Genomic DNA, 27555 nt, shown 5'->3' with positions numbered 1-27555 from the left:
CAGCCTCTGATTGGGAGGAGTGTCGGAGAATTTGCAGCCATGTTTAATCTGCCATGGCAAGGATGAGGTACAGACTGTAGTCACTGCACCTTATTACATTTCAGTTAGTACAATACCAGACGTGTTTCTTGATCACTGTGTTCATCTCTTTATCCTATAGCAACTAGACCATGAGCCAGCCCCTTGAGGGCAGGGATCTTGCCTTATACATCTTGGGTTAGGCATAATGTCTACCTGAGCATGGTCAGTGATCTGTAAGTGTTGAAAGAATGAGTGACAGAGAGCTGAGTTCCAGTCCTGGCTCTGTTTCTAAGCAGCTCTGTTAGCCCAAGCGGGATATTGAATTACTCTGGGCCTTAGCTTCCTGCCCAGTAAAATAAGGGGATGGGGTTTGGTGATCCTTAAAGTCTTCCTATTCCCCACACTACCACTGTATTAGTCTGCTTGTGCTACTATAACAAAATGCCGTAAATTCGGCAGTTTGAACAGCAGATGGTTATTTTTCACGGTTCTGAAGGCTGGGAAGTCCAATATCAAGGTGTGATTTCATTTGTTTTCTGATGAGAGCCCTCTTCTTGGCTTGCAGGTAATCACTTCTTGCTGTATCCTCACATGGCAGAGAGAGAGAGTGGAAAAGAGAGTGAGAGCGAGAGAGAGCACTCTGGTCTCTTCCTCCTCTTATAAGGACACTAATCCCATGAAGGAGGCTCTTCTCTCATGATCTCAGCTATACCTATTTGCCTCCCAAAGGCCCCACCTCTTAATACCATTGCACTGGGGGGTTAAAGCTTCAACATATGAAAAATATGCCCATAACAGCCATTCTACTCATCTACTCAAATAATTTCATTTCAAAATGAAGAGTGCTCGGATATGGGTCTCAAATGAGAGGAGTCTAGAAGTCAAGAAACCTTAGAGTGAAAAAGAATAGAGTAGAGGAAATGGGATTGTTCTACAGACAACTGCAAAGGACCCTAGAGAGAAGGGAATGGGCTTTAGACTTCGATCTGATACTTGAATTACAGAAATAGCACTTGGAATAGAAAGGGAGGAAGTTAGGTGAGGAATTTTCAGAGGTTGAAGACACTGAACTTGGGAACTGTTTGGTCACAAGGGGTAAGAGAAAGTTATAACTCAAAGTGGACTCCAGATTTTGTACTTAGGTGTCTAAGGGAATGCAAATTTATCTAACATCAGCAGTGGTTCCCAGCTCTGACTATACAGAGAATTACCTGATGAACTTTTAAAAAAAATATTGATGCCCAGGTCCCTTTCAAGACCACTCAATTCAGAACTTCTGGAGATGGGCTGGAGCATCAGCATTTTTCAAAGCCCCTCAGAGGGTTCCATTGGGCATCCAAGGGTTGATGATTTCTACTTTAGAGTTAAAGACCCTAGATCTCTGGCTGCTATGGAGTGATAAGAAACTGAGGATCAGAAGCTGATAATCACCAAATAATTTGGGGAATGGGTTGTATGGTGTGTAGAATCATGGCTTCTCAAAGATGTCCACATCCTGGTCCTCAGAACCTGTGAATATGTTGTTACATGGCAAAGGGGAATTAAAATTGCTAATCAACTGACCTTAACGTGGGGAGATTATCCTGGATTATCCAAGTAGGTCCGATGTAATTATAAGGGTTCTTAAAAAGTGGAAGGGAAAAGCAGAAGAAGAGAGTCAGAGGGAGATGTGGCGAGGGAAGAATAGCCAGAGGGATGCAACATCATTGGTTTTGAAGATAGAGGAAGGCAACCATGAGTCAATGAATGTGGGCTGCTTCTAGAAGCTGGAGAATGGGGAAGAAAAAAAGGGGATATTCCCCTAGAGCCTCCAGAAAGGAATGCAGCCCTGTTGACGCCTTGACTTAAGCCTGATGAGACCTGTGTTGAACTTCTGACCTATAGAACTGTAAGATAATAAGTTCATGTTACTTTAAAGCCCCTGAATTTGTGGTAATGTGTTAAGCAGCCTCAGGAAACTAGTACAAGAAGGCTTCCTGGAAGAGGTACATTTTTATAAACTTTTGCTGGGACAGTGTTAGTGGAGAAAAACACAGGGAGATAGATGTTGGAATTTGAGTCCATCAGAGGAAAAATTTAAGAGGAATCAAGGCTGTGTAATGCCCACCCAGAAAGTTTAAAATAAAAATTCAGAGGAATTTAGTGATTTGTCACTAAATTCCCCAATGGAGTCAGAGGCAATAAATTCTTGGGAATTTTTCTCAGTAATGTTACTTGAATTGTGATCAACTTCACAGTTTTAAAGACTGACAAGATACTTGTTTTACCTGGATGGTTTTAAATTACTTAAGTCAGCAAAGACACCAGATAGAATCTGCAGCTTCCGTTCAACACCTGAATGTAAATCGGAGCTTAATATCCCTGTCCCTCTCTCTTAGTCAGACCTGTAGACTCCACTGATTTCTTTTGGGGGGAGGTAATTTGGTTTGCTTATTTACTTATTTTTAGAGGAGGTACTGGGAATTGAACCCAGGACCCTGTGCATGCTAAGCATGTGCTCTACCACTTGAGCCACACCCTCCCCCCTTCCACTGATTCCTTTTTATTAGGTCTCTGAATAAAAATCAATTGGATAATCACATACACAGAGAGAGTGAGCAAAAAGCTTTCCATATGTACATTTGTTCATCAAAGTATATTTATATCTTATATTTATATTTTATATTTAAAGACTTATATATGACCTGAACTGTGTTAGGGATACATTGAAGAATGAGATCATCAAAGTCCTTGTTCTCATGGAACTCACAGCCTGATAGAGGACATAAACACTCAGGCAATTTATACTAAAGTAGAAAATATTGGTTACTAAGGGAGGAGTGGGGTCAGGGGAGGCTTCCTGGAGGAAGGTAACTTTTAAGCAGATCAGCAAACCCTGGGAGACTGTTAAGAATAAACAGATCAGACCCATTAAGCCCGATCTGTTAAGCCTGAGATTCTTTGGGGAGGCACAAAAATCTTTATTTCAGTAGCTCTCTGAGTGGTCCAGATACATGCTAAGGCTTGAGAACCGGAGGATCATACCTGGTCTGCACACTAGAATCACAGTACTTTAGAAGCACTTTTACACCATGCCGATGCTGGGGCCCCACCCTTAGAGCTACTGATTCAGCTGGTCTGGAATAGAGCCTGGGAAGCAGTATTTTTGAAGCCCTGGGTGATTGTAATGTGATTTTAATATGCACTTGGGTTTGAGATCACTTCTCTAAGCTGATAGCAGAAGCATGAGTTAGCCAGCAGTGGGGCTGGTGAGAGGGCAGGAGGTGTGTTGCAGGCAGATGTGCCAAGACTCAAATGTGGGAGAGAGCCTGCAGTGGTATCAGGAGCCTTGATAAGGCTAAAGAGTACATACAACAAAACTCCGTGGCTTAAAATAAGGTTCATAGCTATAAATTCAAGTACTTATTGCATTACTTCTTAAACTTTAATGTACATAGAAATGACCCGAGGATCTTGTAAGAACACAGACCCTTACGCAGTAGGAAGGTTCCATCGCCCTCGCTGTTCCTGAGCATACATGTCCAGGTGGATGGGGACTGCAGAGGATGTGTGTATAGCCTCAGGGCCAACATAAGGTCACCCACTTGGGGCGAACTGCAGAGGTCCCTTGCAGGGCAGGTATGTGTTGAGGGTATGGAGGAAAGATGCAGCCTAGCACAACCTCTCAGCCTGCTCTTCCGATTATTTTCCATCAAGGTCGTCCTGCTTTTAGCTCAGCAGTAACCTCCTCCACCCCCCAATCTAGCTGAGTGCATCCCCTGGCCAGGCTAGCAGAGCCAGCTCATTAAGTGACCGCTGGAGCTCTCTGTAACCTGCCAGCCAGCCAGGGAGGCGCTGGCCAAGGAGGGGGCGCTCTCAAGGGGCCTCTTTCCCCTCTCCCCTGGTGGACAGTGGCGCTGCCTGCGGCAGAGCCTCCCTCTGCAGCAGCCCCTTGCACTTGACTCGCACTTCTGGGCGCTGTCCATGGTTGCAGCATCTTTCGGCGCGCCACGTCAGGAGGCCGCAGCGGGGCCCTGCGATTGGCGGAGGAGCCCCTCGCCATCCGCCAACACCCCCGGCCCCGCAGGCGCGTGCCAGCCAGCGCGCGGGGCGCGTCCTGGGGCTCCCGGGCGTCACACCCACTTTCCTTATTAGGGCAGAGTCGGGAGCCCGGAGCCGGCGGCGGGGCGCGGGGTGGGGCTGGGAGCCCTGGGAGGCGACAGCCGAGGGCGCAGCCACAACCTCAGCCGCCTCGGAGCGGTAGGAGGGAGCAGCTGGTCGCTGCGTCGGGGCCGGCCACTTTCTGGGGACCCGGCTCCTCTAGCCCCGGAGAAGATAGTGCTCCATGTCCTTCGGGTAGTTCTGGTTCAAACCTCTCTCAACGACATGGAAGAATTTTTGCAACGCGCCAAGTCTAAACTGGTAAGTTGAGGGAACGAGGCTGTGTGCGTGTGTGTGTGTGTGTGCGCGCGCGCGGGTGCTGATGGAAAGGAAAGGACACTGCCGCAGAGGAGGAAGAAACAACTTTGCCACTTTGTTGTCAGGGTGTGCGGGCTGTGCCCTGAAAAGAATCTCTGGAACTCTGGTGCTTACAGCAGGCCTTCTGTCTCCATAATCCTCCCCTACAGCCAAAGCGTCGGGCTGGGGAAGGTCGTAACCTGGCTGAAGTTGGGTGTTGTGTGTCCAGCTTTGGTCCTTTTGGCTTGAGGTTGGAAAGAGGCAGACGCAGCCAAATCTGCAATTTGCTTCTGAAGGCTAGAGAATAAATGGGTGCGGTGTTCCTTGAGCAAAGGAGTCCAGCCTTCTGCAGATGCAGTACGCCTAAGTGTAAAAGGAAAGGAAACTGTACTTTAGCCTGAGGGGTGGCAAAACGTAAGGGAGGAAGTGAGGGTGCCAACTAAGAGGAACGTGTGCGAGTGCTCAGTTTATCCAAGCATCCCTCACACGGAGCTTGCTCCAGTGTGGGGAGGCGGGTATTCTAGTGTGAATAGTGCTTCTCTGGTCCCTGTTCAGATCTGTAACTAGGGGCAGAGGTAGAAGGGGGAAACCCCAACTGTTGCTGATGATGTGGGCTTTGCCAGACTACCGTTCTCCTGGGAGGAGACCAGCATTTTGACCCGCTCTGTTTAACTGTACCGCTGTCTAAAGAGTGAAGGGTAATTTTACTGTGTATATTGATAGTTGCTACACATTCTGGAACAACAGATTCTAACAGTTTCCTAATTCCAAATTGTTTTGACTCTCCAGCATAGCAGTAATGAACGTAATGGAAATGTTTCTGTTTTCGCACTTTAAAAGAAAGCTTTTGCCCATTTGGAAGCAAAATCTTTAATGAGCAGTGAAAGCACCTTTTACAGGCCTGGCGTAGGAGGAAATGCATAATTTATGTTTCCTTTAACCTTTAAACCTTCAAAGAAGCCAAAATATAAAGTCTGCATTAAGGTGACGTCTTAATCACAAGGCAAGATATTTGCAGGGTCATTACTGTAACTCATTTACCCTTGCACAACAAAGAGAGTGAAGATGGAAGTGTGATTCTTACAAAGATTTAACTGTAAGTATCTTTAAAAAGACCATTAAAGTTGATTAATACTGTTATAAGTACTGTGTTTTCTACCTTAAGCCTCTAGAGAATTGATAGACTGTGGGGACTTCAGAATCAAGGTTTGTGATCATTTCTGTGCTTATTGCTGGACCCTTATAGGTTCACTTGAGAACACAAAGGAAAAAACTGACTGCAGAAATCACTCGCATTTCTGATAGTGTTAGTATGCTTTTTATTGTTTATCTAACAGTGAGTGAGAAATGGTCAAAGAAGGTCAAGTTTGACGACTTATTTATTTTTTGTGGATGAAAGTAAATGATGGTCTACGATAGTGCAGTTTTAGACTGCACCTGTGCTCCACTCCCACAACATTTATTTTAAAAATAAACATTTAGATCGTGGGATCTGATGTGAGCAAGAGGTTTGTCTCATTTCTGAAGAGCAATTGCTTGGATGAAAAAAAATCCCTATTTGCGGATAATTGGCTGAAAGTAATATGTGAGTTTATTTACGAGTCCCTTCATTAGATGAGCAATTGCTCTATATCATTTAGAAAAATGACAAGAAAAAGAAATGGTTGTTTGAAATACGGTTCCTAGTTTCCTACTTTAGCCAGAAGAACAGTTACTGGTAATTTTGTTTTTTCTTGCAATAGATTTCTTGTTAGAGATCACAATTAGCCTTTCATATTCAGCCAAGGTGTTTTGGTCACATTTCCCCTGACAAATTACATTTTCTAGGTAAATAAAAATTTTACATAATATGCAGCTTTCAACTACAGTAGTAGATAAACCTTCTGTTTTAGAGGAACAATGAAGAAAAATTAAGTTAGTAATTATGGCTTTCATTTGTGAGATGTACGTTCATAATAAAATGGTAGGATTTTTAAAAATTAGGTTAATTTTCTCGAAAACATTTTAGGGAGAAAAAATTATCATGCTAATTTTCACTTAAGTTTTATTAGACCAGAATTAGAATTTAGGTGTTATGTTGAAGACATTTTCCATGAGAAGTTGATATAGATTTATCTATATGATACCTAAAAAAAGACTAATGTGTAGGTTTTTTCCTACCTACTTGACTTCTTGCTTTGATATCTTGTAGCTATGAGATATCTCTTTTAATGGTTTGAAACAACCAATGTCCCTTCCAAAGTCTTAACATAACATCATCATCACTGGAGCTAGCTAATTTCAGTAGACCAAGGGAATCTGCAATTGTGAAATAGAATTGCTATTAGACATAGATGAAATCTCCAATAATCAAAACTTTGGAGAAATTGTTTGTATGCGCTTTCTTCCAACTGGGAACATTTATTTTTCATCTGTCATTGCGAGAAGCAGCTCTGCTTTCCAGGCTAGGACCCTTGGGTTGAGCAGAAATCCTTGAAGAAGAAGGGATGTTTTTCATTTTTAATCAGGTAGTTTGGAGCTTATTTCTATTAAAATTGGGAGAGTCTCTTAATTCTGTTTTTCACCCCAGTTCTGCTAGTCCTTAAACTGAGGCAGATTCACTTACATAATCCCATCCCTCTTTTCCTTAAATCTCCCTCTTCCAATACCCACCCTTTATTTCCAATAATACGTGATATTTATCAGAAATGGCAAAAGTAAGGACAAGGCTCAGACCAAGGCTGCAGCTACAGCTGCAGCACCGGCTCAGGCTCAGGCTCAGGCTCCCAAAGGCGCCCAGGTCCCCACAGAGCCTCCAGAGTAGAGGGTTTCATCTACTGATGTGAGGATAGAAGGACTGATGTGACCCCTGGGCTGCTGTCTGCATGGGGCTCATGTCCACCTGTGCTGTTTGTACAAATAAAGCTGAGGCAGGATCTATCAAAAAAAAGAAAAAGAAATGGCAAAAGTAACCCTCAAGTGTGGCCTCAGAGGGATTGACCCCTCCTGGAGCTCAAATGCTTCTCAAGGGGGCCTGTCTCCTGCCTGGTTAGGGCAGGCTGGTTGCCTAGAGCATCTCTGTAAAACACCTTAGCTGGAGGTGGAGGAAAACAAAGGAAGTAATCACTCCTTCCAAGCACAGTCTCCAGAAATGGTGCCTTCCTGACTAATAGGGAACTGACCCAATTATTGTTCAGACAATCAAGACAATAGAGTAAGCACTATGAGAACAAGACCCCCGCCCAAGGCAGCAGAGCTGGTAACCAGAGGGTGATGCTTGTTACCCGGGTCTCCCCACTAACCCATGCGAGAACCCAGCCATGTTTCTGATCTGACTGCTCACTGCTAGAGCTAGAAATGAGAGTGAAAACACATTTCCTTTTTCTCCTGCCAGTGCCCACCTGGATTTTTTCCCACCTGCACTTTCTGAGCTGGAATAGGCACAGGCATCAAATCTTTTAGTTCCAGGTCCATCCTTACATTTTAGCCATGCTTTCCATTTTTAATTATGCCATTTCTATGATGATGTCTTAGTCATTCTTAGCTATACTCTCTCCATTTTAAGGGAAGTTGAAGATGGGGAGGGAATGAGGGCTTCCAGCCCTAGGCTGTGATTTAAGAAATGTCCTTCAAATTTCATAGTGTTCAGCTCAAAAAAGGATTGAGGCTAAGATCGCCTCATGATGGCAGTAAATGGTCCAAGTTCCCATGAACTTTGGAGAAAAAGATGAAGTAAATGAGAAACCAGACCGCTGGGACTCTGGCGGGCAGGAAGCCAGAGTCCCCATGCTTGGTAGACTGGCTGCCGAGCCTCTCTCACTGCCAGACCCCAAGATCTGTTGTAATTCAAGCAGCTGCTCAGGGGTGGGTGTCATTGCACCCACGTGCTCTGACGTGGGTCATGAGCCAGCATTGGGTGTGTGTGTGGCAGGAGGTTCGCTGCCAGCAGAAGGGTATAGGGCACTGCAGTATCCCAGGAATGCCGTTTTCAAGGGGAGGATGGGGAGAGGGTCACTATGACCTCTAGAGTCCGGGGAATGCGTCTGCCTCTTGAGCAGTGACAGCTGCAGACGAAGGGCTCATTTCTGCAGTGGGAATTGGTCAATGTGTGCACTTCTGTAAAAAAAAAATTCTGGGTGACCCTAAATGTCAACTTATACTCTGTGGTATGTGGCATAGGGACAAGAAAGCCTGTTCAGAACCCTAAAGGAACAACCACATTAGAGTTGATAGAGGAGATGGGTTTAAAATAAGGAAGAAAGAATGAAAGAAAAACACTACAGCATGTCTGCAGAGTAATTATCTTGATTTGGAAATTGGAGAAATATATTCTTCCCGATTTCCTTTGTAGGCACAAGGTCATGTGTATCAATAAAAAAGCATCTTCAAAATGAATCTTCTTGAAGGGCCACAGTGGTAAGGACTGGTAATGATGGCGATGCTGGTGGAGCAGTTTCACTGTGAAAGCTGAGCTTGTTCAGATCACAGACCACAGGATTGCCTCCCTCCCCATCATGAATGAGGGCTGGTGCTCTTGAGACTTGCCAGAGCATTCCCGAGCAAGAAACTCAGGAATCCAAAGCACTTCTGTGATTGTGGTTCCACCCCCTTGGGGGCTGATGAGAAAAGAGCCCTTGGTTGTTTTAGTCCTGGAGTAAGCTCCATCTCTCCCTGCCCAAGCTTTCAGACCGAGGGCTGTGGTTTGTCCCAGCCCCGGGGCCTGTGGGGAAGAACCAGGCTTTTTCAGCATAAATCCCAGGGTGGATTCGTCTTCCTCAAATGTAAAGAATTGGTCACTGCCATTCAGACGGCACCTTGCGTCTGGGAGGATGTAATCAGGTGAGCAAGGACACTTTTTAATCAGAAATTTAGGGAATATTTTATGTCAACTAGGTAAAAAGGTGACCGCTTTTGTATAACTTGTTTGCTTCTCTGTAGCATCTGTTTGGGCAGATATTAACAATGCTTTGGGTTTGATGTACCAGTCTTCAGAGCTCTCGTAAGCCATAGTGGTCTGGTGATGGAGGCGTCACTCTTCCCGTACATCCACTCCTCCCTGGGGTACTAGGTGAGCAGAGGGAAGAGTGAGGGATGAATAGCTGAGTCTGAAGGAAGGCTGAAAAGGAGGAAAGAACATCCCGGCCCAGACAGGTTAAGTGAATGGTGCTGCCTTAGTTGCTGATTCGTTTTGAGCCCTGGGGTTTATGATAGAGTCATGGAGTTTGGAGTCTTCTTAAAAAGAAATTGGGATGGGGGCAGAGCTGGTATAATCAGGAGGCAGCATTTACGTGGACTTTGATATGACTGGCCCTCGCTGGGTTTGTACAGGGTGCAACCTGCACAATCATACATGGCTGTCCTGCTGCGGGTCCCAGCGTAGCCTACTCAAACTCTCTGGCAATGTTCCACATCCATTTCTACCTGAGCTCTGTGGCTTTGGGCTTTGGTTTCCGGGGAAAAGTAATCTTTCTTCTTAAGACCTCTTGGGAGGCTAACTGGATACTAGATTGCCCTGAAAAATCAGACCCACAAAGGTTGAGTTAGAAAAACTAAGCTGATAATACAGCCTTGGGTTTTTGTCCGAAAAATGGGATAATGATACTGACTTTGCAGGTTTGTCGTAAAGCCAAAATAATGTATCTATGGCCCTCAGCATAGAACCTGGAACCATGGCTGCTTCTCTCCATTTGTCCTCAAGGTGGTCCTTTCCTGCAGTTCCTTATCTCAGTGAATGGCATTATTATTCATCCAGTTTCTACAACTGGGAACTTCCTTTACTTCTGTCCCTTCCCCAGCCACCATATCCCAGACATCACTAAGTCATCCAGCTGACTGCAATGGCCAGCTGACCAGTGTGTCTCCTGCAAACCACTCTCCCACTGTCCCCAGGGAGATCATTGTGAAAGCATCTTTCAGAACTCTCTCATCACTCCCTTTAATCTTTAGCATCACTTTTCACTATCTGAGGAGAGCGGATGACACTCTTCACCTGACCCTGGGATTCTGCTGTCCAGCTTCGGCAGGCTTCTCCTGCCTCCCATCTCCCAGCTTGGCTTGAATGACTCCTGCCTCTTCTTCAGATCAGGTGGAGAAGAAGGGAAATTTTGCTGAATGACCCCTTCCCACCCAACCTCCTTCATTTCATGAATCTAAGTCAGGTTTATTGGTAATGTTTTTAGATCCCTTATTTCCACTTATCATTCTGTCTCTATTGGGCATGTTTGTTCGATTAACAAGAGTAGGAACCAGGGTCTCTGTATGGGTTTGCTCACCAGGGTATCTCTAGAAACTGGTGCAGCGCCTGAAGCCCAGTAAGCAGTTTTTGTTTGTGAGGTTTTTTTTTTGGCAATTAATCATGCCACATTATCTTTTTTAAATTGAAGTATAGTCAGTTTACAATGTTGTGTCAATTTCTGGTGTACAGCATAATGTTTCAGTCATACATATACATACATATATTCTTTTTCATAGTGGGTTACTACAAGATACTGAATATAGTTCCATGTGCTATACAGAAGAAACTGGTTGTGTATCCATTTTACATATAGCAATTAGTATCTGCAAATCCCAAACTCCCGATTTATCCCTTCCCATCCTCCTCCCCCTGGTAACCCTAAGTTTGTTTTCTATGTCTGTGAGTCTATTTCTGTTTTGTAAATAAGTTCATTTGTGTCTTTTTTTTTAGATTCCACATATAAGTGATATCATATGATTTTTTTTCTCTTTCTGGCTTATTCACTTAGAATGGCAACATCCATGTTGCAGCAAATGGCATTATTTTATTCTTTTTTATAGCTGAGTAGTATTCCATTGTATAAATAAATCACAACTTCTTTATCCAGTCATCTGTCAATGGACATTTAGATTGTTTCTATGTCTTAGCTATTGAAGATAGTACTGCTGTGAACATTGGGGTGCATGTATCTTTTTGAATTAGCATTCCCTCCAGATATATTCCCAGGAGTGGAATTGCTGGATCATATGGTAAGTCTATTTTTGTTTTTTTAAGGAATCTCCATACTGTTTTCCATAATGACTTCACCAAACTACGTTCCCACCAACAGTATAGGAAGGTTCCCTTTTCTTCACACTCTCTCCAGCATTTATCATTTGTGGACTTTTTAATGAGTGGCCATTCTGACTGGTGTGAAGTGGTACCTCATTGTAACATTATCTTTAATTAAGTACAAAGACCCTTCCAATCATGTCATCTAGCGGTCACTTCACTCACTGCTCTGTTTGGCTGCCAGTCTTTTGTCTCTCTCTTCAGCAATGGTCAGACAGGTATTTTTTTTTAACATTTTTTATTGATTTATAATCATTTTACAATGTTGTGTCAAATTCCAGTGTTCAGCACAATTTTTCAGTCATTCATGGACATATACACACTCATTGTCACATTTTTTTCTCTGTGATTTATCATAACATTTTGTGTATATTTCCCTGTGCTATACAGTGTAATCTTGTTTATCTATTCTACAATTTTGAAATCCCAGTCTATCCCTTCCCACCCTCTACCCCCCTGGTAACCACAAGTCTGTATTCTCTGTCCATGAGTCTTTAGATTCCACATATGAGCGATCTCATATGGTATTTTTCTTTCTCTTTCTGGCTTACTTCACTTAGAACAACATTCTCTAGGAGCATCCATGTTGCTGCAAATGGCGTTATGTTGTCGGTTTTTATGGCTGAGTAGTATTCCATTGTATAAATATACCACTTCTTCTTTATCCAGTCACCTGTTGATGGACATTTAGGCTGTGTCCATGTTTTGGCTATTGTAAATAGTGCTGCTATGAACATTGGGGTGCTGGTGTCATCCTGAAGTAGGATTCCTTCTGGATACAAGCCCAGGAGTGGGATTCCTGGGTCATATGGTAAGTCTATTCCTAGTCTTTTGAGGAATCTCCACACTGTTTTCCATAGTGGCTGCACCAAACTGCATTCCTACCAGCAGTGTAGGAGGGTTCCCCTTTCTCCACACAGACAGGTATCTTTTTTTCAAAGAAGAGAAATACATGGTTTGTTGCCTTTACAATAACAAAAATGTTGGAGAGCAGGGAGGCAAAGATGTTGCTGTTGGCATCTTTCACATGAACTACATTACAAGAACCAGGATGTCTCTTTCTGTTGGTGATCACACCAATTCTTCCCACGTTAGCACCTCTAACTTGTTATCAGTGTCAACTGGTTGAAATCAATCATTTGCCAGTCTCCAAGTCAATCCTCTTTGAAGGGGATCAGGATGGTGGATGGTATGAGCATTCTGGATCACCAGATGAGGGATTCCTTTTGCGCCCACAAAGATCATTCTTACTTTGCACAACTAGTACTTGGCTCCTCAGGTGTAATATGATGAACAACAAAGCAACACTTTGAGTCACAGATCAGGCAGAAATTCTCCCTGATCTTGTCAATGCTGGTGACATCCTTAAAACCCACAGGGTGGGCTATATCAGTTTGGACCTTGCCCTCAGTCTTAATGAACTGCTGCATGCGTATCCTCTTTACATCATTTCCTGTCAGGGAATACTTAGGTCTGTTCCTTACAAAGAGATGAGGGGGAGATATTCTCTCAGTTTGTGGGGACCAGCTGATGGACAAGGAGAAAACACACTGGTCAGTTTACTCAGCATCCACATCCAGTGCTTTGGAGCTGCTACACACTGCAGGTGCTTTTGGAGACCATGCACCATGACTGTGCTAAGCACAAAAAGAACGAAGTGTTTTTAGAATGAATGAAGCCATAAGATGAGAGGCTTGCACAAACCATGAGGCACTGTAGTGGCTCAATATAAATGAATAAGTGGGCTGAACAGGTGCAGACTCCTAGAGATGTGAATCTGAAGGAGGGCTGGTGGCAGTGGGCAAGAATTCTGGTTGGCTTACTAGAAGGAAGTGGGAACCCTTAAAGTCAAGGAGTGCCATTCAGCGTTTTGCTTGTGGTACACCCTTCTTACAAAATGTTACTGCAAAATAATGAGGCTAGCTTCTGTGCGTGATTGCTCAGACTGTGTAAATATTGATGGCATTAAAGCATGTATGGATTGGAGAGAGGCAGGGGAGGGGAATGGGGTGTGCTGCAAAACCACACTGGGCAAACAGACTAGACTATTAGAGCTTTAGCTCTCCTGCTATGTGGTTCAAAGGTGAAAAATTGGACTCCTCCAATCCTAGCTGCCACACTAAGCTCACCCAGCTTGTCCTGCTGTTTCCAGACCAGTACAGATATCATGGAAGAGACTGGCAGGGAAGATTTTCAGCCCTTACCAGGGAAGCTGAAGTCTTTCCAGACTGGCCTCACTAGTATTCTTGTCCAGCCCTGGCACTGACCTCACTGCATGGGATAAACCCACACATGGTCCTGAGTCAGACCCTTTGTCCAACCAGCCCAGCTGTTCATGGTGGAGCATGATCATGGTCCTCACTTCATCTAACTCTCAGAGTTGTGGCCAGACTTTCCCAAATACTCTTATTAGCCTGTAAAGAAAGAGTCTCTTTGAAATGATGTTGCCTATCTTTGGCTTCATGCATTGGCTATTCCTTGCTTTGGTTGCCAGGAAACTCAAAGCTATGTTGGTACTTAATTTCCCTTAGCCTAGTATTTCTGAAATAAGTTTTTCTTATTTTTGTTGCTTAGTTTCTATCTTGTTGTGCTTGTTTTAATGTCCTTTTTTTTTAATGTACATGCATCTTTTTTTTGTGAGTGGTTTATCCTTTTCTGGACATGGGCAAGAATAAATAAATACATTTTATAGTGATGTCAATGATCTGGAATATATCTTGTTCAGGGTTCATCTACTCACAAAAAGAATTAGCTTTTTAGTGACTGGGACTATCGTGTGGGGGCTTCAAAACAAGTCACTGAAAGTAGACATTGAAACAGTGAAAATTGTATTGTGTTCTCACCCTTAATAACTGGTGACTTCCCAGGGAGCAATAATAGCCACACATTCCTACACCCGAGCCCACAGCCTGGCAGCTGTGAGGCAGCCCATAGTAGAAGCTGCGGCCCTAATAGGAAGATTTAGGAAGAATGTCAGAGCATTTTTGGATTTGGAGGAACCTTCGAGATCCTTTGTCCTCCTGCTCACTTCTTTCCCCTACGTGCAGGATGACATGGTGGCTAATAGTGTGGGCTTGGGAGCCAGATGCCTGATTTCAAAGCCTGCCTCTGCCATTCTGACTCCCTAGTCAAGCAACCATAGTTATTTATGACTCTAGGGGTCTCAATTTCCTCATCTGACATGCGGGAACAATAATGTATTAGGGCTGGTGCAAGTGTATATACAAAGACAAGAATAGGTCCTCCAACCACAGTAGTAAAAATATGAAAAGGACCACAGTGGACAAGAGAGCCAGGAAGCCCTATTTACATTTTAGAGAAACAGGGATTCTTTTTAGCTCCTTTTAGTTCAATTCAAATTTGTTGAATATCTGTCTTCGCTCTGAGAAATACGTTTTCCCACTGAATACCCAGGATGGTCTTGTGGGGTCGCTGTTACTTCCTTTTGAAGTTGAGGAAACTGAGCTCAGTGAGGGAAGCGGGTTCCCCAGGGTTTCACAGCCAGTAAGGGATAGGGCCAGACTTTGCCCCCACATCACCTGACTCGCATTCTAGGACCCTCCCCGACATCCATGAGTGCCTCTTCCCACCAGATCTCCTGGAACATTTAATTCTCTATAAATAGAAAGGGAGCAACTTGGCAGGTTTATGAGAGGGTTAGGTAGTGAGTTCACTTTGACCCAAGAGAATTTCATTTCTCTGTGTTGACTGTTTTGTATTAAACACCCGTGGATAACTGAGTGATCGATCAATATTATTGAGACCCTACTATGAGAAAACTATGGTGCTGGGCTGTCTATGATTTGATTGAATAAACTGGGAAGCTGTTTCACTGTGTGCCCATGTGAAAAAAAAAATGGAAGACTGGCAAACTATTTGGAAGATAGGGTGTGGGGCGAGCTTTTAGAGTGACCAGAAATTTTGTGGATATTTAGTGAATTTTTAGTGACGAGAACAGCTTTTGTAAAAAGCTAGCCAAACAACAACAACAATAACAACAGCAAAAGTTTTTTTTTAAGAAAAGGAGGGGAAGGGTATAGCTCAGCTGTATGGTCCATGCTTAGCATGCACAAAGCCCTGGGTTCAATCCCCTGTACCTCCGTTAAAAATAAATAAATAAATAAACCTAAGTACCTCCTCCCCCAAAACAACAGCAACAACAACAATAAAAAAGATCTTTAAAAAATTAAAAAGTAATGAAGAAGTTAGATGCTGTCCCTTATTTGCCATCAAGATTGTGAGCACAACTTCTGGTTTTCCATATTTCTCCACTGTTGTCACTCTCTTTCTGGAGACAGAAAAGATGAATTTGATTGATTGATTGACTGACTAACTGAATGTAGGTGGGGTGAGCTCAGCCCAGGGGACGGAGCTGTTGAGAAGAGCTGGGGCTGGGACTCAGGCTGTCCACTGTACAGAGCTCTACTTTTGCTCTCGAGTCTGCCAGCGTAGCCGTGCCAGAGAAAAGTGCCAGTGATGCTCGAGACACCCATAGGAGTGAAGGGAAAGAGGGAGAAAGGAAAGAGGGAAGGCAGAGGTGGAACAGCCCTAAATATGTGCATGGGCAGTGGCATGAAGTTCACAGTAATGACCCTGAATAATCAAGGAAGAAAAATCATTTTAAGGTCCATGTCCTGTTTAAGAGAAAGGTGAAATATGAAAGCAATTTCAGAAAAAAACCAAAAAAACCCAAAACCCAACTCAGATCATTAAAATAGAAACAAATAGAACAGAAACTGTCACATGGAGGGTAAGCTTCAACTGTCTGGAACACTCCCTCACGTAGGTGACCTCGTTCTTAAGCGAAGCCAGATATGTGAAATGTCATGGTTTATAGCAAGTGATCATGAGTCAGGGCGGGGAGTGATGGTGCTAAAAATGTGAGGCTGATGTGGGGAGGCAGAAATAGGCCAGTGGCAGGTTCAGGATTTGAGAAGCCCCACTCTCCACTCCCATCCTGAATTGAAAACTTACTCTGGTTCTGGAGTCCATAAAGAAGTTGTGGCAATGACCACGGGCCTGTAGCATAGATCCCTAAGAGGGAGGGGCAGCCAACTGATGGACTTTCAATTATTTGAAAGGTTTTAATGGAAACCTCAGAGGAATGATTTCTTTCAGTTGAAAAAAACAAGACTTTTAGAATAAGTGGCTAATTTTTAAAGTGGCCCATCAATGCAATAAGGTCTAATTTCTTTTGCTGTGGAAAAGTATCTATTAACTGAAGGTTGTAAAACAGAAATGTGCCTGCTTGCCTCTTGCTCTCCAAAGTGGAAAAGAGGGGAGAGCCGGGGCAGAGGCTTATCCTCACGTAGGGGCGTTTTGCTTGTCTTTGCGTTCTTCATACACATTGTCCCTAGCAAGTGGCCAGGGTTGCCAGCCAGACCAGCACCTGGCTCTGGGAGGACAGAAGTGTCATGACAGGTGGATAGATTAGCTGCTCCCCTGCCACCGGCATGTCTGAGAGGACCGAGGACTCGTGCCTGGCTGTTCCTGAGGGAGGCGGTGTCCCTGTGAGTCCCTCTCCAGGGAGGCTAGGGGGCAGGTTGCTGCCTGCCCCCCACCCTCTGCTTCGTTAACACTTTCATCTCCCCCTGGCCCTGGTTTGGTTTGCCTGAAGCATCTCCTGGCTGAAATACCAGGTAGAATTCTTCCCCTTTTGACAGCTACCATGTAAACAGACTCCCAGAGCCACTGACTTTTGGAGGCCTGGATTCTTTCAAAGAAAGGTGAGCAGAATTTTGACCTATCCTTGTGGATTAGTACAAGCCTCAACTTCAATTCAGGTTTTTTTTATCTTTTGTGTGTTTACCAAGATCACTGACAGAACTTTTGTTTTGTTTTTGTTTTTTCTTTTTAGATTGCAGACAAATTGAAAGCATGGTCTTAGGAAATGTATACAGGTCATAGACAAAGATAAACAAGAGGGAGAATTTTATTCTCTAGCTGAATGTCTTCTATTCCTCAGTTGGGAATTTGCTTTGTAAGACCCTAACGTTAAGTCCAGCATGAAGTAATGCAACCTTATTGGTCTATAACTGGTTGTGAACTGCTGCTTGGCTGAGGCCTGGCTCCAGTCACCCTTGGCTCCAGTCTCCTAAAGAAGAAAAAAAAAATCCAGACATAAACTCACTGAGTGGATGCAGATCAAAATGCCATTACAGAACTGGCTTTGAAAACATTTTGAAAAATTCATTAGCTCTCCAAAGTGTTATGTCACTCTGAGCCTTACTGGGAGGGGGGGATGTTATTTCTCACTTCTGTGGGATTATTTCATGACAAGATAGCCTCCTGACCAAGCATGACATCGCTGTAGAAACCAATCCACACTCATAGGGTTCCATAGGCTAGCATGTACACAGACTGCTCTGAACACTCTCATAAACACTGAGTCATGCATCTTACTGCTGGCTTCTTTGTTGGACTTCTGCTCTCAGCAAGGTTTATATGCAGCCACCCCGATGGCTGTATCACACCGGACACACCCTGGCTGGTCACTTCTGAGGGTGCTGTGGAAACAGGCATAGCGATTTCATGTGTCTAAATGCAGCATTCTGTAGCTGTAGTCTTTTGTTAGTGATTTCTTGCTTTGAAATTGTTAACTATTTTAATCACAGACTTTTACGTTTGAAGCTGTCATAGAAGCATAGATCTTCGACATTGAAACAAGTGACATTAGACTTTGTCTATTTTGACCTCCTGATACTCGGTTTTAGGCTTCATTTATCTATGAAATAATAAATGAGCATTAAAGCAAATTTGGGAAGTAGAGGAAAGCTGAGAATGGAGTATAAACAAGAGGAGAAAAGCTAGAACTAAAAATTACTCTCATCGAAGCATGACTGCTGGCCATATTTTGGCAAGCAGTTTTCTTAGTCTTTCTTTCCTGTGCACAGGATTAAAATAGGCTAGTTACGCATTTTGGTACTCTGATTTTTATTTTACATAACATAATATAGTAAATATTTCCCCATGATATTGCACAGGATTCTGAATCAACATCTTAAATAATAGCATGCATTTTTATAAAAAGATAAACATTGTGGATAAACACTTTGTCCCTTTTTAAATTATTATTGTTAATTACACTATAACAAATATCTTTGTACCTAAAACATTTTGTCCTGTTTAGGATAAGGTCCTTAAAATAGCTTTTCAAGTATGCAGTTATTGGAGGAAAAGATACAAATAGTCTCATGTTTCTTGATAAATCTTTCCAAATTGATTTCTGGATGAAATCCACCAAATTTCAAGACTCGGAGAACTTCAGAAAAGTTAACTTGTCCCATAGAACACGTGACAGAGCCAAGCAAAACTTTCAGATCTCTTTTGACACCTAGGTCTGTGCACCTGGCAAATCTGAGAGCCTGTACAGTACTATGCTGATTTAAAACATGAATCAGATCAAATAATCTGAAGCTGCCTTGCTGCTAAATTAAGAGAATCATAATACAATCTACACCACACCAGTTACAACTGCTGTTTGAGACCATGAGGCAGAATCTGTCTAAGGAGACCACTTCCTCTTTTTCTTTTCACTTTCTCTCTCAATTATTTAAAAAAAAAATTTGAGCCTTGGGGAATGGGCATAGCTCAGGGGTAGAGCACATGCTTATTATGCATGAGGTCCTGGGTTCAATCCCCAGTACTTCCATTAAAAAAAAAAAAAGTAAGTTTAAAAAGAAATCGGGCTGTGTGGAGGAGCCCAGCTAGTTGCTGTTGTACTTGATGTGATATAGATTGCATTATGATTGTCTTAATTTAGCAGCAAGCCATAGGATCGCACTTCATAACTGCTTCCACCCATGTGATCTCATTTGATCAACCTTGGGTAGGGCACATGTTGCTTTATCTATGTCACAAATGAGAAGAACAGGTCTAGAGAGGTGAAATCTAGCCTTGCCCATGGACACACGCTGGTAAGTGGCCACGCTGGGCGTAGAACCTGTGTCTTCTGAGTCTCACACCTTTGCTTCCAGTAGTATCTGTAGGAACTGGTCCACACTTTTCAAAGATAGCCTGAAGGGTTCAATTGGAGTTTGATGGTTTGGATTCATCTCCATAAAAGAAAATAGCTGAGTTAAAAACAGGGCACTATTGTTTACAATAGCCAGGACATGGAAGCAACCTAAATGTGCATTGACAGATGACTGGATGAAGAAGATGTGAAAAGGTACCATTAAGCTCAGTATGTGGAGAGGGACTAAGAGAACACAATTAATGAATGTTGGAGCTAAATTTCTAGTATGCTATATCTAAGAGTCTTAATTTATATTTCCTCTGTTTTTCAGTGGTGGTACTAGGGATTGAACCCAGGACCTCACTCATGCTAAGCACATGCTCTACCACTGAGCTATACCCCATCCCCCATATTTCCTCTTTGACCCACGTCAGGGGTGTAACAGCCTCACTTCAGAAAGAGCTGTCAATATGGTGGCACTGACTAAACTTTCACGTGCGTACGAGTCATCCGGGGAGCCTGTTACAATGCAGATTCTTATTCGGTGCAGTTCAGGATAGGACCTGGGATTCTGCACTTCTAACAAGCTGTCCGGTAATACTGATGCTGCCAGCCCCCTAACCACCAGTCTCAGTAGTAAGGGTCCAGGGCACTGATTCACTGGAAGACAGGGGGCACCATTCATGGCCCCTTTAAAGGGTGCGTTAGAATCTGGAAGGGGCTGCCCCCAACTGAAATGGAGTGTTTTCCCAGAGGAGGGGCTGCCTCACTGCACTTCTCTCTGAGCAGGGGACTTGCTGCAGGAAATGTAATGTTGGAATCCAACTTTTTTCCTCTTAAAACTGTTGTCACTTCCCCTTACCACTGTTTGGTCTCTCTCTTTACCTAAATTATTTTTTATTTTTCTTATCCTTATTTGGTACAGTCTTTCAGACAGTCCTTTGGCATCTGGATGCTCTTTTACTTTCTGTTTCCTTTTCCCACTCGCTGCTGTTAGTGGTGCACGTTTGTATGTGATGCTGTGTTGTGGATGGTGTTCCTTTATTAGTTATACCCCTTTGTTGATGGCTTTTGCTCGGTCACACTTCTTCTTTGTTCACACTCTGTTTCTTACAGACCACTTGGCCCTTTCCAATTCCTTTTCCCTTAATACAGAATTCTGTCTCTCTTAACACAGTAGGGAACCCAGAATGGGAAACTCCAGACAAGAGCAGGAGGAGAGGCACAGGACTTCTGTCCAGAAGTCAGTGGCTCGGCCCTAGGGGACTGGTCTTGGGGGACAGGGGTAGAGATATGCAGGTTAGTGCTGTGGGGGAGTTTACTAGGGAACATAATGTGGCTTCTGGCCTGGATGGCTGCTTTTGTCTCATGTCCCATCAACTCAGCCTGAGCAACCCCAAGTTGGAAGGAAAGGAGCAAGGGTCATGGAGTCAGAACATCAAGTTCAGTGACTTCTTAGCTGTGTGAATTTGGGTACATTTCTTAACCTCTCTGGGCCTTGGTTTACTCATAATTGTAATATTATTTAATATTTATGTGGCCATGACCACTTTTAAGAACATTATATATATTCTTTAAATATTCATGAAATAATTTCACCCTCACAATAACCCTATTTGGTAGGTACAATTATACCCATTTTGTACATGGGAAAACTGAGGTAGAGGCAGGTGATTAACTTGATTGAACCCACGCAGGTAGGAAGGGGGAGAGCCAAGTTTGAAGCCCAAGCCATCTAGTTTCCAAGGCTAAATTCATGCCCACCATCCTTTGCTGCCTTTTGATGCAGCCAGTACTTGACCTGGCTTGCTGCTATGAAGGTTCAATCTGTTCGTGTCTTCTGAATCCTAGTCTACTGCTTGTCCTGTGATAAGAGATGCTCAGAGAGCATCGATGGTTGTTTCCCTTCCCCTCTCCTCTTTGCCTTTAGCTGTCCTGGGGGACCCCAGGGAATCAGGATCAGTGGGTGTCTAGGCATAGGACGGGAGATCTTCAGCCCTATATTTCCCTGGGCAAGACCTCACATAACGTTCATGCTTACCTTGTGCTTTGAAGTCCTGCATCTGTCCCATTTATTGCATGAAGCTTTCTTCCACTGTCCCAGCCTTTGCCACACCAAACTGAAAGATATGATGCCATCTTGTAAAGTGAGCCCCAAGCTAAGAAGAATGATGGCCCAGTTCACCATCCTTCCTAGCATCTTATCATATCCCCTTGTAGGAATCCTTGACTCCAGAAATGCGTGAATCATCTTTACATGTTATTTTTAATCTGCTTTGGGCATCGCCTATCTTTAAAAAGATCTTTATTTTCCCCCTTTTCCTCTTCGTGGTGTCAAAACCTTCTCTTGGGTAAATAATCACTTAGCCAAAAGGGTGGCACAGATAGAGCAGGTGCCATGAAGGTTTTAAATGTGTGAGAAACCTCTTCAATAATTGTTTCCTTCATCCTGTCTCCTCCTACTGGTGATTTGGTTCCACATTGTCCCTGTGACAAGTGCATGTTCCAGAGGCAGAATTTTGTCGTGGAAAGAGAAACGGCGTCAGGGAATAGCAAGACCTGGATTTTTGTGCTTTCCCTTCTGCCTGGGAGCACTGCGGCCTTGGTAGATCCCTGATCCTTTATGAGCTTCTGTGTCTTCAGTTGCAAGATGGGGAGCTGAGGCTAGCTCAACAGTTCTAAACTGGGATCTCCAGTACTTCCCGATCTCCCAAGACAGGGATTCATTTTAATATTTCAAAACCAATAGTGCCATTATGTGGTAAATAAAAACTCTCAAAATGTGGAATCCATAAAGGGACAAGAAGATTAAAAGGATCTCTAGTACTGAAAGACTGAGGAGCACGAATCAATTCTTGTTTAATTTTCTTACAGCACCTTCCACATAATTGGACAAATTATTCATATCTCCAAGCCTCAGTTTTCTCATCAGTAGAATGGGGACAGTATAGAATCCATCTCAGGGGGTTCAGAGAGAAGATTAAATGGGATAGTGCATAGGAAGCACTTAGCCAGTGACACTCAATAAATGGCGTCTGTTTTCCTAGTTCTTCAGTACGGGTTCAGAATTACCCAAGGAGGATATTTTCAGTTAAACTAGCCCCAAATAGATTGTGTCATAAATATCCTTAACTCCAGGGTGGACCTGAGGTTGTGGTGAATTCAAGGGGAGACCAGTTAATTCTTTCTTGGAAACTGTAACCAGTGTGCGCTTTGTGCAAGTTCTTTACCTGGTTATGCCATTGATCAATTGATAGCATCTGGGCCCAGCCAGAAGGAGGCGGGTGGGGAGAGGAGAGGAGAAGTGTGAAGGAAACATACGAAGACCGATGGCCCTGGAACAGAGTGGCATTCCTGGTACGTGCTGTTTATAGCATACATACTCTTGATGATAATTGCTACCACTTGACCAGGACTTATGTGCCTGGAACTGTGCTAAGTGTGATGCATACGCTATCTCTTTTAACTTTCTTACCCACTGTGAGCTCTCTTATGTATTGGCTAAAGCAAGTCACAAAGCCAGTCTACATTCAAGGGGTGGAGGGATAGACTCAACTCACCTCTTGACGGGAGGAGATGCAAAGTTACACTGTAGAGACATGGATAAAGAGAGGGACCATTTTTGCAATCAGTCTGCAACAGCCTCTGTAGTATAAGTAGTTCAGAAGATCCTGTATTTCCCTGGAGTAACTTCTGTGCCCAAGAGAAGGGGTTTCAGGTGCCTACTGCCTCCTAGCATCTTGTATCCCTTTCATTACAGGTAAGACTCCAAGAGACAAGGAAACTGAAATGTGGTCCAAATTGATTGGTGTCCTCAGGAGCCATATTGTAACTATTTGAGGATTTTTTTCCCTAAATTCACATGGGTTCTCATGTTCAAAACAAGCCCCAAGCTAAGAATGTCACTTACATCCTGTTGTCTCAAAGCTCTGCCAAGCACTGCACAATTAGTGTGGTACCCAAAGCTATAAATATTTCCATCAGTCTTTCACAAGGGAATGAGAATGAGTAATGAATCTTAACTGCTAAAAGTAAGCAAGGCCACAGCTTACTGATTCATGAAAAGGGTTGGTCAGGGCTGAACGAGCAGTATTATCCAAAAGGTGGGATGGTTTGTGTTGTAGGAAATAAGATGATATAATGTGGATATGTGGATGACTAGAGGTGGTTCATTAAATTTTCTTCTATTTGCAGGTGACACTGTTTTACCATATTTAGTAGTAATAATACAGTTTTCTTTTGAAATAAATTCACTTTTATAAAAAAGCGAGTCATTTAAAATGTAAGCAAATAATAGAGGTGATCAATGGATGGGGCCGAAATCTTGAAGGTGGTGTGTGAATGATTCCTGCTAGATGGAGACATGTACAAAAGCTCAGAGAGACAGTTCTCTCATTTAAAGTGAGAAATTGAGGCGTGAAGAGGAAGTAAATATGGAAGCATCATATTAATAAACAGCAGAGCTGGGGTCCAACCCAGGCCTCCTGTCTCAAAGTTCCTTTTTCTCCCCATTCTAGTGAAACTGCTCGTTCTGTCTAAGTTAGCAGCCCTAAACACACAAAAGAATTACCTGTATGTGCAAACACGTCTAGTTAGAAGATGTGAAATGAGCAATATTTTCCACCACTCACAATTAAGCGCTTTATACACTTGGTGGTGAGAATGGCGATCATACTTGTTGTGCATTGATTGACATTCACCTCAGTATTTGGGGAAGTTGCCTCATGATTGTTTTGTAAGCACACTATAAACAGAAATAACTTGCACCGTTGAAATCTATAATAAGCAGTGGCAAATATGGAGACAAATATTACCTTATAAACACATCCTTGTGTCTCCATATTGAATTAGAGATTTTCTAACCAGAGATCATACAAGTATCCTTAAAAGAATATGTGAAGATGCATAATTAATTAAAGACAAATATATATAGAATTAAGCGCTCATAATTCATCTTATAATGTGGATGAACCTTGAAAGCATTATGTAAAGTGAAAGAAGACAATCATAAAAGGTCGTATTGTTTGATTCTGTTTATATGAAATGTCCAGAACAGGTAAATCCCTAGATACAGATTGCAGATTGGTGATTGCCAGGGGCTGGGGTCACAGGTGAACGATGGGAAGCAACTGCTTAATGTGCACGGAGTTTCCTTTTGGGGTGATGAAAATGTTTTGGAATTAGATAGTATGATGGTTGCTCAACATTCTGAATGTACTAAATGTCACTGAATTTTTCACTTTAGAGTGACTAATGTGTTATGTGAATTTCACCTCAATTAAAAAATCCCAAATGTATACATAAGCATATGTAGTCACTCATGTATGTGCCCGTACATGGTATTCTTGCTCTTTTATTAGTATAGTGTTTCTCAGACTTTTTAGCCTCAGGATCCTTTATGCTCTTAAAAATGATTGATGACAAAAGCTTCTATTCATGTTTGTTGTATCTATCAATATTTATCATATCAGGAATGAAAATGAAAATTTTTAATATTTATTAAAAATAACATGAGCCCATTACATGTTAACAAAATAATTTATTTTATTAAAAATAACTGTATTTTCCCAAACAAAAATAGTTAGTGAGAAGCAGCTAATCAGCTCACAGCTCAAATAACTGCACACCTCCTTTTCATTCTGGACAACCAAGGGTCTGCAGAATGCAGCAGGAGTATTTTATGCATATGTTCCATTTTACCACAGAGCATTAAAAAGAGGCTTGATATTTAATTAACTTCGTAGTTTTTAATTGTTTTGTCAAGGACAGTCTTGAAAGAAACTGGCAACGTCTGTTGTGCAGACCATGGCTGGAAACAATGCAGGGACTGCTGGTCTACCTAAGTGCCATCACCTTGATTCTTCCTAAGGCCCCAGCAGTTTTACTCACTGTTGCTTTTGTTCCACTGTGCAAATATCTGCTCAGTAAAAAGGGCCTCCCATAATGTCTTCTCATTTTCATGAAAATAAATTTCACATCCTGGACCCTTCTAAAAGTGTCCTGGGAATCCCCAGGGAAAGTGTCCAAAGACCACAAATGAAAGACTCTGATTCCTGACAGTAAAGTACAAGACTTGTGAATTATGAGTACTTAAAACATGCCTGGCTTTTTAAAATGTTAGATCTCTTTCTTAAAAGACTGAGAAATTTCTATAGTAGAAATGAAGCATAGGGCCAAGTTTTAATCAAATCTGAATCCTTCTCTCTGATTCAATCCCACCTCTGGCCTTTCCTGGACCCTTTGCTCAGAATGCCTTTCTTCTGGGTACGTGACAGTTCCTCCTTCACCTCCGCTGGGGCCTTGATTAGCTATCACCTCAGGGAGCCTTCTTTGGCCACCTTATTTAAAACATTGGCCCTCCCCCAGCACACAGGCTTATAAACACACACACACACACACACACCCTTACCTTTCCTGTTATTTTTTTCCTGTTTTTTATCCCTATTTCATATGTTATTGATTTACTTTATAAATTAAATCTTTTGCATTTTATTTTCCCCATTAAAATATAAGCTACATAAAAGCAGATATTTTCTCCTGTGTGGCTGACAACTCCTAGAATAGTGTCTGACACACTGAGGATCAGTAAACATTGATCAAGTGTTGTTGAACATAGCAGAGCTAAAATGCAACTGTAGACATTTATCATGACACATGTATAAACATTGTTAAACTCAGTGTTTTCCAAGCTTTTTGCTGGTGTTCTCTGGAACTCTGTTTCTCAAGGGAATGCTTTCCTATACACAGCCTCCCTGGCTTACTTTTCAGCATGATTGTGAAGGTCAATTGGGAGAAAAGCTATGGATTTGGCTATTATACCCGGGGAATTATTACAGTGTAAGCTATTATCATTAGTTCATCCTTGTGGAAAATAAAAATGCTTTATTGCATTATTCTTGATTTTATGTGCTGATAGAACACTTTGGTGATACAGAAAACTGAAAGAGAAGTCTCTGTGTATTTATATATTTTAAAATATATACTTTAAAAGGAGAGTAATGCCTTGTACTTTAGATGGCTTTTGGGTGGGTGAGTAGGTGGGGGTTACTCAGGACAAGTAGTTGGACTTTTCATGATTTTAGAAGAGAGCTTGAGAAATGCTGTAATCCTGATGGTACCTGCCATGGAATCCATTAAGCCCAGAGGAAAGGATACTTTGTCTGCTTCAGCTTTTACAGATCATAAAGGGAGAAAGATCCCTGTAGACTACTTAATAATCTTACTCCTTGTAAGAAATCCTTTCTGTGCACCTTCTAACTTCCCTGAAGTGGGTGATCTGCCCTACATCTCAGAAACCGATCAACAGAGTGTTGCTCTAGGGATTGGAGAACTCTGGATACTGGGTCATTTCTGGTTCTCTCTAAGTGATTTTTCGTTATACAGCTAGAAGTTGGACTTGACTGTGGATGAGAAAAACCAAACCAAGGGGGCTGCCACGTCTTCACAAGGACATTATAGTTTACTTTCTTCATCAGGATCTGCTTGCTCCTCTCCTCGAAAAAATTCCCACCTTCAAATCTCTTACACGTCCACGTACTTAAGGAGTAGAGACTGCTCCACTGCTCTTACCTTTTCCTTCTCTTCAGCAGAGTTTAAAGAGAAAATTTGCTTCCCTAACTAATTGACTGCACTGTCCTCGAGGTCAGTCTGCTTTCTTGTGCTCAGAGTCATCAATGCCTGGCATCTCCAGTGGCCCCAAGGACTATCTATTGACCATAGCGCTGACCTTTCTTTCGTGAAGCACAGTTTCTGAGAAATCAGCAGGACCCGCAGCATCTCGCTGATGTGGCTATTGATCCCTAACTCTGCCTTGCTGAGCAGCTTGATCAGCCCCAGAATCTGTCAATAACAACACCCTGCTAAATCCTCACTTCCTTCTGGGTCCAGAGCCCACTGAGGGTCACGGTACCTCTTTGCACTGTACCGAGGGAGATTTTATTTCCTGTCTTGAGCCAAGTATATCCACCAGACAGTCTTTCCAAGTCCCAGTGGTTGGAAGTGATATTATAAGAGGCAGCAGTTGCTTGTCCCTGTAAAAGCCTTTAACTGTGCATTATTTATAATCCAGAGAAAAATTTCCTTCCTCAAATAGTAG

General features: G+C 42.8%; 1 protein-coding gene, 1 non-coding gene and 1 pseudogene across 2 annotated transcripts in view; 2 read left to right on the top strand and 1 right to left on the bottom strand.

Annotated features, from left to right (window-relative positions):
- The first annotated feature begins 4242 nt into the window (after positions 1 to 4242).
- The window catches only part of PRUNE2 (prune homolog 2 with BCH domain), a 230198-nt gene continuing 206885 nt past the window's right edge, over positions 4243 to 27555 (top strand). Inside the window, exon 1 of the mRNA XM_072959626.1 lies at positions 4243 to 4422. Coding sequence (XP_072815727.1) covers positions 4387 to 4422 — 36 coding nt within the window. The 5' untranslated portion in view covers positions 4243 to 4386. The remainder of the gene's footprint in view (positions 4423 to 27555) is intronic.
- On the bottom strand, positions 12439 to 13133 carry LOC102537318 (small ribosomal subunit protein eS4, X isoform-like; annotated as a pseudogene).
- TRNAN-AUU (transfer RNA asparagine (anticodon AUU)) lies at positions 19080 to 19154 on the top strand. Its single transcript has one exon. It is a non-coding gene; the product is annotated as a tRNA-Asn (tRNA).

Source organism: Vicugna pacos, chromosome 4 (genome assembly GCF_048564905.1).
Source record: "Vicugna pacos chromosome 4, VicPac4, whole genome shotgun sequence".
Classification (NCBI taxonomy): domain Eukaryota; kingdom Metazoa; phylum Chordata; class Mammalia; order Artiodactyla; family Camelidae; genus Vicugna; species Vicugna pacos.
Note: the sequence above shows the minus strand (reverse complement) of the source record. Positions and strands in the feature narration are given on the sequence as shown.